Genomic DNA, 14,213 nt, shown 5'->3' on the forward strand with positions numbered 1-14,213 from the left:
TATTGGTTTAACATTTGTGTTTTGGATGAATGTAGAAATTTGTCCATTTGTTTTAGGTTTTCTAAATAATTAATGCAGTATAGGTTTTTAAAGTATTCCTTTATAATATTCCAATTTTTTAAATTGTCTGTGTAATGTTTCCCTGTAAATTTCTTATTGTTAATTTGGGTAATTTCTTTCTTTCTTTTGTTGAATTGCACCAAGGGTCTATCAATCTTGTCTTCTTAAATAACCATCTCTTGGATTCATTGATTCTTTGTATTCTTTATTTCTGTTCCACTCATTTCTGTCTCAGTCTTTATTATTTCTTCCCATTAACTAGTATTGAGTTTGTCTTGATTTTTCTTTTTCCAAATCCTTGACTTGTATTATTGAATCATTTATTTGTGCTATTTCTTTTATTTTTTATATCAATACCCAGACCTGTAAATATCCCTCTTGGGACTGCTTTGAATGTGTTCCAGAGGTTTTGTTATGTTGTGTTTTCAATTAATTTCAGGATTTTTAAATTTTTTCTTTCTTGATTTCTTCTTTGATTCACTAATTATTCAGTAGTGGGCTATTTAATTTCCATGAGTTTGTATAATTTCTAGAAATTCTTTTGCTGTTTATTCTAAGCTTTATTGCATTGTGGTCAGAAAGGATGCACTTAGTTATTTCAATTTTCAACAATTATATTTGTTCAGATTTGTTTTATGTCCCAGTATGTTATCTATTTTTGAGAAACTTCCATTTGTTACTTCAAAGAATACATATTCTTTGGTGTTTAGGTGGAATATTCTATAGATATATTAGCTTCACTTAATGTATGATGTCATTTAGTTCTGATGATTCTGTGTTTGTTTTTTGTCCAGATGCCCTGTTAGAGAAATTAGTGTTCAGGAATCAACTATAAATACTGAATTGATTCATCTGTGTCCTGAAGTGTAGTGGTATGCTTTTTATGAAGGCATGTGTGCTAGAGTTTGATTTATATATGTTTATAATTGTAGTGTCTTCTCAGTTGTATCTTTGATAAAAATAACAGTTCCTCTTTATCTCTTCTGATTAATTTTGGTTTGAAATTGAGTATGTCAGATATTAGAATATCAGTGCCTATTTGCTTTGAGTACTTTTTGTTCATCCTTTCACTGTAAGATTGTGCCTATCCTTGAAGATAAAATGAGGTTCTTGTAAACAACAAAAAGACTGATTTTTGTATTCCATTCATCTATCCTGTGTCTTTTGATTGGAGAGTTGAGGCCATTAATATTTAAAGTTATCTCTGAAAGGTGTGTGTTGATTGCTGTCAATTTATTATTGTTGCTATTTGTGTTTAATCTTATTTCATGTCTCAATAATTGAAGCTTCATTTTTTTTCTTTCTGTAGCCTCTTACCTATGCTTAATCTCATCCTCAGTCCAAAGTGTTATTTCTGGTATTCTCTGGTCCCAACTTCTGTCTTAGTTAGGGTGTCTATTGCTGTGAAGAGATACCATGACCACAGCAACTCTTACAAAGGAAAACATTTAATTAAGTGGCTTACAGTTCAGAGGTTCAGTTCATTATCATCATGGTGGGTCCTTGCAGCAAGCATACAGATACTGTGCTGGTTAGGTAGGTTTAGAGTTCTACATCTTATTCAGGCAACAGGAAGTGCTCTGCAGTGCCAGGAGTGGCTTGAGCATATTAAAACCACAAAGTCTGCCTCCACAGGGGTACTCTTCCTCCAATAATGCCACACTTACTTTGATAAAGTAACACTTCCCAATAGTGTCATTCCCTATGAGCTTATGGGGGCCAGTGACATACAAACTACCACACTATACTTTCATTTTTGGAGTCTAATTAGTTATCCTGTGTCTCTTATTAAGAGAGACTTAAAATCATTTTTATTTATGTGTTGATAATTATCTATTTATTTCTTATGATTGTTTGGATGTTCTGGTTAATTCACATGCTATTTATCTTTTATTAACCATGTCATCTGTTACTTTCTCATTCTTGTCCTGAATTGATAACATTAATACCATCATCTGCTTGTTTGAATCATCTTTGAGGTCACTAGCCATTTCCAAAACTAGACAATTAGATGGTTTGTCCAGCATCACCACAGTTTCAGAATTCTGGGGTTTATAGTGAGGAGTCATACCCTCTTGTAGTTCTCACACTGCCTAGTGTCATGTTTCCTGTGTTTCTACATTGTGATCTACAAATCTCTTATGATGAATCTCTGTTCTGGTTTATTTGGGGGTCTTCTCAGGAAGCAGTTTTGATTTAACAGCTCATTCCTTTCTACCATTCAGAGACAAAAACACAAACTCCAAAACACCAGAAAACCACGGATGATAGAGCAACACAATTTAAATAAAATAAAGCACACTACGATGCCAGCCATCAGGGTACAAAAGAGAATGGCACACAGTGTAAAGTAAGCAGTGAAGTTAAAACTGAATTAAGAACAAAGTAATGTGATTCTGGTGACTCTTCTCTTTCACATTTCAGAATAATGTCAGTTATTTCTTATGAGGACTTTTCTCATTCACAGAACCACACAGAGGTAGCTCCTAAGCCCCCATTATACTCTGGAGATAGATTTCACTTTATCTGTTTACTGGTACTCAGTGTCAAGCCAACAGTTTGATGTCTACTAGTGAAATGTACCATTGGGCTACATCCAAGCCTGTGGTTGATATTTTAAATAATGCAAAGTGATTATTAAGTCCTAGTGGCACACAAGTAAGTGTTCTGATTACATTAAATTGTGAATTTACTTAATACTCCTTATGTGTCTATAAATATAACCATTATTTTTATAGATGACTAAGCCAAGGCAACTTTGTGACTGGCTCATGATCATGGCACACAGCTCATTGGGTGAGCCAAGTCCCATGATTATGACTAGAATTTCATGCTGTACAGCAAGCACTAAGCACTCATTTTTCTCAAAGAAGTCCTCATGTGTGGGTTTGAGTTGACCATCATTCTGAACAGTGTGCCATGTTACCTTATTTTTATCCTGTATAACAGCTAGACAACAATGGCTGCATCACACAAGAAGAAAACATCGCTGTGTTTCAATTAAAGGAAAGATATTATGAAGTCCAGAGTCTCTTTGTGAATGCAAAGGTTATAGAAGAAGGGACAGGTATGTGAGTAACCTGAGAATATAGAAAAAGAAGCTGTGATAATTCACACCTGTTTATGTCAGTGGTGGTTTGAACAGTACAGAAAAAGGATGTAGAAAACAAGCAATTCTTCACTAACTGTCTTGGGCTTTCAATGTTGTTGCTAATTTCTTTTCCAGGATTCGAGTTCATGGGATCTGGAACAACTAAAATTGAAAGAACCACAACCAAACTCATATTTGTGAAAGTAGATTCACACTTTAAACGCGGGATTCCATTCGTAGTGAAAGTAAGGTACTTTTTGATTCATAAGTGGTTGGGCTGTATTGTGATACCTCAACCTAGGCCATTCTGCTCAGTGTTAAACTTGTCTAATATCAGTGGTTCCAGTACAAGAATTTAGCATAGTGGCATACTATGTTATCAAGTTACAATGTTATAAGTTATCAAGAAGCCCCAAACCTGGGCTGGAGAGATGGCTCAGAGGTTAAGAGCACTGCTTGCTCTTCCAGAGGTCCTGAGTTCAATTCCCAGCAACCACATGGTGGCTCACAACCATCTGTAACGAGATCTGGTGCCCTCTTCTGGCCTGCAGGCAGAACTCACTGTATACATAATAAATAAATAAATAAATCTTTAAATAAAAAATCAAAAATAAAAAACCCAAAAAAACAAAATTAAAAAAAAAAGAATCCCCAAACATAAAGCATAAGGAGCAAATTTTTTATTTATGACTACTGTCCTTGAAAACCTTAAACCCTAAAATGTCATTGTTTCAACAATGAAGCAAGATATGCTACATATTCATAACCAACCCCACTCTCCATTAGCCTCAGTGTCCTCGCTAGATTTCATTTTGCCTGTGTCAGTGCATCTGCCTCCCTTACTTCACACGATGAATTCTTCGATGGTTTCTTGTGAATAACAGCTAAGTATGAAGCATCTATTATGGAGTCATATTAAGAACATGACACCTTCAGCCTCTGGCTTTACAACACAGCCAGTCCTACTGGTGTAGATTTTAAAGTGTTAGATGTTTGTAAAAATAATTTTTTCCATGCTTAATTAGTTGGTGCATCTTTTCAGATCTTTATATAATATTGAAACAAGTTTTTCTCTTCTATTCTGTATGGTATCATCATACCTACACTATAGTTTTCTTCCTTGTTCAATTTAGGTCCGCCTAGTGGATATCAAAGGAGCTCCCATGCCGAATGAGCAAATCTTCATCAAAGCACATGAACTTGACTACACCAATGTCACTACCTCTGATCAGCATGGCCTGGCAGAGTTCTCCATCAACACCACCAACATCAAGGGGTCTTTCCTCGCCATCAAAGTAAGTCAGAAATGAGGGCATAAGACACATGGTGAAGCTTTCTAACAGCTTGAACTTAATAATGTGTATCTTCATGAAAAAATATTCCCATGCCAAACTTTCTTATTTTAGGGCAAAACATAAAAGGTTTCTGATCAGTGATAAAGGTATGAGCAAAGGGCTAGATAAATAAGTGCACACATTATGAATACATTCCTTTTAATACAATATTTTTCATAATCTGTCTTTTTTTTTTTGTCTTCTATATATCTCAAGTCAGGGCCTTCAAACAAAAATGATTAAAAGTATGTTTTTATCTATTCAGTCAAGGATAGGTGCTGTGTATTCTCAAATTCATTATCCAAATATGCTGTACCCATTTTCCCAAACAAGAGGCAGTTATTGTTTATCTGAATATGATTGATGCTACACTAGTTTCTGCTTTAGGCAGGCATACACACACACACACACACACACACACACACACACACACACACACACACACACACACACTGAGAGGGTTCCTCTGATGTAAGGAGAAACTCAGCCAATCAGAAGATAGGTTTAGCTGGCGAGATCACACGTAGCTCACACTGTCATTACTTAACAGACCCCACACGAGCACACACATAGACTCAGTGACCGGAAGTCAGCCCTGCAGTGCTTCAGACATTGTCTTAGCTCAGCTGGTGGCTCAGGCTGGGACTCATTCTTCTGATGGCCTGTCTACCTGGCTCTTGTTATGGCCCATCTAACTTGCTCTTCTGATGTCCTGTCTACCTTGATCTGATGGCCTCTCTACCTTGCTCTCCTGATGATGTGTCTACCTTGCTCTTCTGATGGCCTGTCTGAGTGGATCTGATGGCCTGTCTACCTTGCTCTCCTGATGGCCTGTCTGAGCTGATCTGATGGCCTGTCTACCTTGCTCTCCTGATGGCCTGTCTACCTTGCTCTCCTGATGGCCTGTCTACCTTGCTCTCCTGATGGCCTGTCTACCTTGCTCTTCTGATGGATGTCTACCTTGATCTGATGGCCTCTCTACCTTGCTCTCCTGATGGTGTGTCTACCTTGCTCTTCTGATGGCCTGTCTGAGTTGATATGATGGCCTGTCTACCTTGCTCTCCTGATGATGTGTCTACCTTGCTCTTCTGATGGCCTGTCTGAGTGGATATGATGGCCTGTCTACCTTGCTCTTCTGATGGATGTCTACCTTGCTCTTCTGATGGCCTGTCTGAGTGGATCTGATGGCCTGTCTACCTTGCTCTTCTGATGGATGTCTACCTTGCTCTTCTGATGGCCTGTCTGAGTGGATCTGATGGCCTGTCTACCTTGCTCTTCTGATGGATGTCTACCTTGATCTGCCTGACTGGGGCTCAGATGGAACAAGTCACTTCCCTGCCCTCTTTTCTCGTATTTCTGGTGGATCCTTGAAATAAGGCCTTAGAAAGATTCATCTCTACCTAAGTCACAAGAATTAGATTTCATTTATTCTTTCCTGGTTTTACTTCAGATTTTTCTTCCTTCTCACCCTCCTGCCCAACCTACTTCTTCTTTCCCCCTCCTCCTCTGAGTTTGTTGTTTCTGTTTGATTTTAATTAGCATAGAAAGTAACAGGTTTCACTATGTCATTTTTATACATTTTTTGCTTGACCCTCCTCCCCAATTATCTCTCCAACGCCCCCCAACTCTTACACTTCTGCCCCAGTAGTCTTCTTTCCATTCACATCACAAACTCAGACTTCTAGTGTGTTGTTCCTGGATTTTATTTCTCAGACTTGGGCCCCCTTTCCTTTCTCTCTGATCTTGCTTCTTTTTTCTTTTCCCCAGACTCCCTTTTTGCTACTTTAATAATGAAATTTACCTCAATTTCTTTTTGCATTAAAAAAAAAAACTTTTAATTGATTCTTAGTGGATTTCACATCATGTATCCCAATCCCACCCGTCTCCCCACCCCCTCACTTCTGCCCTCTGACCTTGTGATACCCACTCCCCAAAAACCCTCAAAATTTAAAAGTAAAACAAAATCAAAACAGAAAAAAAACACTAAAAACCAAAAGCATATCAATGTAGAAGCTGTTGTATGGATGTAACCAACTGTTTTATTAAATAAGAAACACAGAAATAATGCAAAAGAGAAAGCCGAGAGGTCAGAGCTCAGAGCCAAAATCTCACCCTTCCGCCTGCGGTGTCCCAGCTTCCCGAATGAGGGCTTCTTTTCCTGTCTGTTAGTCTATTTAAAGAGACAGAACAAGCCACAGCTATCTCACCTCACCAGTTCCTCAGCTGGTCTTGTTTCCTCAGACTGGAAGCTTCTGTGTCCTCATCCCAATAGCTCTCAGCTGAACTGTGTTGCTCCAAAGCCTGAAAGCTTAACCAGCCAAATGCTTCTAGTTTCTGGTCCTCACGCCTTATATATCTTTTTGCTTTCTACCACCACTCCCTGGGATTAAAGGCTGGCTTTCTGGGATTAAAGGCGTGTGCCACCACCGCCACACTCTTGCTATGGCTCTAATAGCTCTGACCCCCGGACAACTTTATTTATTAACATACAATCAAAATCATATTTCAGTATAATTAGATTACCACCACACTGTTGTCCCAGTGAGTCACACAATATACATTTTAGTCCACACATCTTTACTTGTAAGTAAGTGTTCACTGCATGTGGTGGATCAACCTGTTGAATACTAGTTTTTACCTGCTGTATACACCCATGGCCTCAGGTAAAGCCATTGCTACCAGCAGCTCTCAGCAGGAGGGGGTTGGGCAGACCTGGCTCACCTCTGACCCCTGCCAACAGGGTCAGCTCTAGTGTGCTGCCCAGGCCAAGTACAAGGCCTGCTCTCCTGTGAGCTGCAGCTGGTGAGAGGCAGGCCCAGGTTCCCACTCTCATGACCCTGGGGACAGCTCTCTCACCTGCCTCGGGTGGCAAGGGGCAAGGGGGGAGGGCATTTTCCTCAGGCAGGCCACCACATGGCATATGGGGGAGGGTCAGTGCTCTTGCTCCTATGCCCTCCAGACCAGCTCACCTGCACCACCACCAACAGGGTCAGCTCTCTTGTGCTGCCAGGGCTAAGTACAGGGACCACTCACCCAAATGCTGTGGCTGCTGAGGGGCAGGATCAGCTCTCCCACTCTCATGACCCCAGGACCAGCTTTTCTTGTCTGCAGTGGGTGGTGAGAGGTGAGTGATGAGGGGCAGGTGGGAATATCTCCCTTCCCCATGCCATCACGTGACAGACCATGAGGCTAGCTCTCGCACTCTGACTTCTTCAGGGCCAGATCTCCCACACCCTCACCAGCAGGGACTGCTCTACTGTATGCCCTGGGGAGGTACAAGGCCCACTCTCCTGAGTGCTGCAGTCAGTGAGGGCCAGGGCCAGTTCTCCCAGTCCTGTAGCCAAGGAGGCCTGGACCAATTATGTTCAAGCCTATCCTCACTGCTATCAATGATAACAGGAGCCATGGATGTGAACTCAGACTGTGACTGCAGCAGGGCCACAGGTCCAGACATGACTCTTAGCAGCAGTCCAGGTCCAGACATCAATACAGACCCACAAAGCTACATCAGGACCATGGACCAAGTTCATGGCCCTTGGCAGCAGCCCAGGCAGGAACAACATCAAGGCCCTCTGTGGCAAGTAGGCCATCTACATCAGCCTGTTCCTCACTGCCCTCTTCAGATCTGCCTCTCTCCCTAGCACATGACTCATTCATTCATTCTCTCTCTCTCTCTCTCTCTCTCTCTCTCTCTCTCTCTCTCTCTCTCTCTCTCCCATTTCCCCACCTTGTATTCACTCACCATAATGGTGGTGCCCAGCGGGCTCATGGTTGATTTCTTCCTGCCCCAAGTCTAGATGCCTGGGGTGGACCTGTGACTGTGCTCAGTGAGACCACCAGACCTAGAAGTGCCAAGAGGCTCCTCTCTCTATTTTTAACCTAAGTGTTTAACTTCAGTGTATTTTCCCTTTCTGTTCATTGGAATTGGGTTATAGTAGGTATTTGTAGACAAATTTCTAAGCGGTCTTATTAAATAAAAAACATGGAGCCAATATGGGGTAAAAGCCTGAGAGGTCAGGGAAATAAGATTAGGCACCAGATAATGTTTCCTGACCATACTGCAGCTTCCAAATGTGAGCCACCTCCTGCCTACCCTTGTCCTTACTTCCTTGTCACTGCCTATCTGTACAGACCTCCAGCTCTTTATGGTTGGTACTGGGATTAAAGGCATGTGTCACCATGCTTGGCTCTGTTCCCTAGTGTGTCCTTGAACACACAGAGACCCTGCCTGATAAGTAATAGGATTAATGGCATGTGCTACCACTGCCTGACTTTTGTGTTTACTTAAAATGGCTCTCTATTTCCTCTGATCTCCAGGCAAACTTTATTCATTAACATGCAAGTAAAATATCACCACAGGTATTTTTAGTTGTTTTGAATGATATTCATACATCTACTTTACTTTGGTGTTGATGAACTTTTTGAAATTTCCTCCATGATCCTGAGGATTATTGGAGATCAAGCCTTTCAAAGAAGGCTATTCATTAAGAAAATTTGCTTTTAATAGTAGATGTCCAATATTCATCCTCACAAATGTGAAAATTTCAACATCAAAATAGAAATATGAAAAACAAAACAATAAAACTTATTCCAAATCCCCCAATTTTCCAGTAACTGGATTCAAACTTATTGAAGCATATGCATGTTATATAAATAATTTTATACATCTAATTTTTAAAATGATTAATGAAAATTTGTTGTTTCTCCAGGTCTACCACAAGGAGGAAAATTCATGCATCCATCATCCTTGTACAGCAGAACAGCACGCAGAGATACATCATATGGCTCACAGTGTGTACTCCTTCAGCAGGAGCTACGTCCACCTGGAGACAGAGGCTGGTGTCTTGCTCTGCAATCAGAATCACATGGTTCAGGCACATTTTATTCTGCAGGGGCCACTCTTAAGAGTGATGGGAGAGCTTATCTTCTATTACCTGGTGAGTTCTACCTCCATGTTGAGAACTACAAAGAGTCATTCATCTCTTGACCATGTCTCTCCTTCTGACATGTTGGGTTCTAGGCTGGGTATTTCTGTCTGGGTCTCAAACAATAGATTTGTCAATTAGAAGAAAGCTTTGTAAAATATAGATGTAAGCTTGGAAAACACTTTCTATTTTAGGTCATGGCCAAGGGTAGCATTATCCAGACTGGAAGCCATACTCACCACATGGAGCCAGGAGAATGTGAGTGTTTCCCACCCACACAGTAACACGTCTCCAACTGAGTTCCCCACATACTCACCAGCCAGATCTCACCATTGAGCAACTAAGGATGCCATGGTGTTTGTGTGTCACCATAAACACTCTCCACAACAGTAAGTCAAGGTTCTGCCATCTAATGTAGGTTATCACTCATACCAGGACCTTCAGGATGGAAAAGTCTCAGATTCCAAACTGGGTATCATTCAACATGGGGAACTATCTGTTCTGAAGATGTAACATCTGAAAACACAAAATACTCCAAGTGATGAATCTATGCATTCACACACAGATTATCACCAAGGCAAAGTATGTTATCTTAGAGTCCATCCAAAATAAATATGAAGGGTGACATCACTGATCTTTAAAACAATCTAGGTACATCAATTTGATTCATTTTTATATTTTTAAATTGTGTGTGCATGTGCGTGTGCGTGTGCGTGTGCGTGTGTGTGTGTGTGTGTGTGTGTGTGTGTGTAAGTATGTGTGTATCAGTGTAGGTGCCCCCAAAGTCATGGCATCAGATCCCCTGAAGCTGGAGTTACAGAGTTCTGAGCAGCCTGAGTGGGTGCTAGAAATCAACTTGGTCCTCTACAAGAACGTCAAGTGATCTTAACTCTGAGCTATATTTCCAGTCCTTTGTTTTTACTTTTAAAGACATTTTGTTTATTCTTTGAAAGTTACATATATTTGTACAATGTATTTTTTAATTTATTTATTTTACATCCTGACTGCAGTTTCTCCTCCCTCCTCTCCTCCCACCGCCTCCTCCCACTCCCCAATCCACTACTCCTGTGTCTGTTAAACAGGCCTCACATGGCTATTAAAAAAGCATGCACATCAAATTTCGGTAAGACTAAGTTCCTCCCCTTGGGTTCAGGCTGGACAAGGCAATCCAGTATGAGGAACAGGTTCCTGAGAGCCAGCCAAAGCGCGTTAGGGACAGTCATTGCTCCTTTTGTAAGGAGCCTTCCAACTAAACCAAACTATACAACTGTCATATATGTACAGAGGGACTAGGTTGGGCCCATGCAGAATCCCTAGTTATTGGTCTAGACTCTGTGAGTTCCTATGAGTCAGGTTAGTTGATTCTGTGGTTTCTGTTCTTTTGATGTCCTAGAGCCCTCTGGCTCCTACAATCCTTCCTCCTTCTCTTCAGCCTAATGTTTGGTTGTGGATCTCTGCATGTGTTTCCATCAGTTACCGAAGGAAGACTCTCTGATGACCATTAGGGTATTCCCCAATCTGATTACAAGAGAAAGCCAGTTCAGGCTACATACCCACTATTGCTAAAAGTCTTACCTGGGGTCATTCTTGTTGATTCCTAGGAATTTCCTTTGCATCAGGTTTCAACCTGACTCTAAAATATGCCCCATTTCCAGTCATCTCTTTCAGTACTCTCCCCCTCCATTCACCTCCCAACATGATCCCTCAAGTTCCCATCCCCACCTGCCCTGTTCACCTGCAAGATCTTTTCTATTTCCTCTTCTCAGGGACATTTATGTATCCCATCTATCTTTGGGCCCTTCTTGTTACCTAGTCTCTCTGTGTCTGTGCATTATAGCATGGTTATCCTATACTTTACAGTTAATATCCACTTATGAGTTCATATATACCATATTTGTCATTCTGGGTCTGGGTTACCTAACTCAGGATGATTTTTTTCTAGTTCCATTCATTTACATTTTTTTTCTTTTTTGTGGTACACACCTTTTATCCTACCAATCAAGAGGCAGATACAACCTGTGAGTTGGAGGTCAGCCTAGTCTACATAGAGTTTCAAGACAGCCATTACTACATAATACATTTACTTTTTCTTGATGTCATTGTTTTTAACAGCTTAGTAATACTCCATTGTGTAAATGTACAACATATTCTTTATCTATTCTTCAGTTGAGGAGCATCTAGGTTGTTTCCAAGATCTGAGTATTATGGATAAAGATGTTATGAATGTAGTTGAGCAAGTGTCCTTGTAGTATGGTTAATCATCCTTTGGGTATATGCAAGAGTGATGATATAACTGGGTCCTGAGGTAGATCAATTCCCAGTTTTCTGAGAAAAAAACCATATTGATTTCCAAAGTGGCTGTACAAGTTTGCACTCCCAGTAGCAGTGGAGGAGTGTTCCTCTTGTTCTATATCCTCTTCAGCATAAGACGTCATTTGTGGTTTTGATCTTAGCTATTCTGACAGGTATAAGATAGAATCTCAAAGTCATTTTGATTTGCCTTCCCTGATGACTAAGGATGTTGAACATTACTTTAAGCGTTTCTCTGCCATTTGAGATTCTTCTGTTGAGAATTCTCTGCTTAGTCGGCACCCTATTTTTAAATTGAATTATTTAATTTTTTTTTTTGATGTCTGGTTTCTGGAATTCTTTATATATTTTGGAGATCAGCCCTTTGTTGGAGTTCATGAAGATCTTTTTCTATTCCATAGGTGGCTGTTTTGTCCTACTGATCATGTCCTTTGCCTTACAAAAGCTTTCAATTTCATGAGGTCCAATTTATTAATTATTGATCTTAGTGTCTGTTCTACTGGTGCTCTATTCAGAAAATTGTCTAAATGCAATTAAATCACTACCAATCCACAAAAATAGCTTAATGACTGTATGAATTTATTGGGGGGGGGGGTTAACGCATAATACAGGAAACTCACAATACAGGAAATAGGGATTATAGCAGGATCCTAGAATAGTGAGGCATCGTTCATTGCTCTTCTCCAGAGAGCTCTGCCCTGATCCACACCAGCATCCAAAACCATGAGGTAGCAAAGGGAAGAGAGTACACATATGTTCATGCATCCCTACTCCTCATTAATCTCCTCCAACTCCTCCCTGACTACCTCCACCAGGCCCCTTCCCTACTTCTCATCCTTTTTTTTTAACTGGTTATGTTCAGTGAGTGCTACCCATATGTGCGTGTGGTATGGGGCCATCCACTGAAACATGGGAGGTCTACCAGGGCCTGCATCCCTGAAGAAATCTGACTTATCTTCCCCTCAGCAGCCATCAGTGTCAACATCTCCTTAGCTAAGATTGGGTCTCCATGAACCCCTCCCCATCCATACTGGAATTTTGATGGGCTTGATGTTGCAAAGGTCTTGGGCAGGAATTATAGCTGCTGTGACTTAAGAAATGAAATCACTCCCTGTTTATTGCAGTTTTGCAAGAATTTGGTCTTTTTCCATTGAAAGATGAAAACCTCTGTCTCTTTTCTATTAGCTGAGGGGATTCTCAGCTTCTTGAGGCCACTTTTATGCTCTGAGATATATTAGTCTTCTTTCATCTTCAAAACTAGATGCCAATCAATGGATAAATGGATGTAGTGGTATTTGCTCTGCCCACGACCTTGGGCTGTATGGCCCAAAGAAGGCAGTGCTTCTTACCTTCCTAGGTGATCTCTTAAAATGAGAGGAGAGAGGCCTCATATGTTTCTTTCTTCCTTTTTCCTGGAGTGAACCTGGGTCTTCTGGAATATCAGTCAGTGCTCTTAACCACTAAGCATCTCTCTCCTCTTTAAAAAGAAAGAGAGAGGGGTCATGAGGCCCCTGCTTCCTACTTCCTGGCATGATCAGACTGCCAGGTGGATTCACTTCTAGTCAGAACAGAGGACAACTTAAACTGTTTCCTTGGTTCTATATTTGTGAGTGTATTTCCTCAATTTATATCTTAATAAATCTCTATTATCCATTTAAAAAAGAAAAAGAAAGAAAAGAAATCATTCTGTCATATCCTGATGACAATGCTGAGTTCTACTTGGCTCAACTGTCACTCTCTTAATGGGGCCCCTTTTACCTGCTCCTATTAAAATCCCAAGTTACCACTGGATCCCAGTATTCTCAGTATTCATCTTCTTGCCATCCTTTCCTTCCCAAAGAGCACTTACCACATGCAAATATATTTTCTATAATTTACCTATTTATTATCCATTTCTCTTCATTACAGTATCGACTGCATGAAACACATAATTTTAATATGTAGTTTCATAGAAGTCTTCCAAGTGATTTCTAGAAGTGATAGGGACTTGCTAGATGCTCAACAAACTTACTGAAGAAGGGCTTCCTTGTTAGTTATAAAAACTATTTAGCTATTTAATAAAATATCCAGTTAGTTCTTCTACAAACATTAAACAGGAATCATAGCACTCATCTTTTTTTTCATTTTTTAAATTTTTTTATTAAATTTAATTTTACATATCAGCCACGGATTCCCTTGTTTTCCCCCTACCACCCCCCACCCCCGCCTTTCCTCCAGCCCACCCCCCATTCCCATCTCCTCCAGGGCAAAGACTCCCCCGAGGATTGAGTTCAACCTGGTAGATTCAGTCCAGGCAGGTCCAGTCCCCTCCTCCCAAGCTGAGCCAAGTGTCCCTGTATAAGCCCCAGGTTCCAAACTGCCAGTTCATGCACTGAGGACAGGACCCCATCCCACTGTCTGGATGCCTCCCAAGCAGATCAAGCTAATCAACTGTCTCACTTATCCAGAGGGCCTGATCCACTTGGGGGCTCCTCAGCTATTGGTTCATAGTTC

At 40.7% G+C, this 14,213-nt stretch overlaps 1 protein-coding gene across 1 annotated transcript in view; it reads left to right on the plus strand.

The window, feature by feature from the left end:
- The window catches only part of LOC102928403 (murinoglobulin-1-like), a 52,950-nt gene that overhangs the window by 11,877 nt on the left and 26,860 nt on the right, over positions 1-14,213 (plus strand). The window contains exons 9-13 of the mRNA XM_076567885.1: positions 3,010-3,127; positions 3,287-3,396; positions 4,285-4,446; positions 9,195-9,422; positions 9,605-9,668. Of these exons, the coding sequence (XP_076424000.1) occupies positions 3,010-3,127; positions 3,287-3,396; positions 4,285-4,446; positions 9,195-9,422; positions 9,605-9,668 (682 nt within the window). The remainder of the gene's footprint in view (positions 1-3,009; positions 3,128-3,286; positions 3,397-4,284; positions 4,447-9,194; positions 9,423-9,604; positions 9,669-14,213) is intronic.

This window comes from Peromyscus maniculatus, chromosome 3 (assembly GCF_049852395.1).
Source record: "Peromyscus maniculatus bairdii isolate BWxNUB_F1_BW_parent chromosome 3, HU_Pman_BW_mat_3.1, whole genome shotgun sequence".
NCBI classification, from domain to species: Eukaryota; Metazoa; Chordata; class Mammalia; order Rodentia; family Cricetidae; genus Peromyscus; species Peromyscus maniculatus.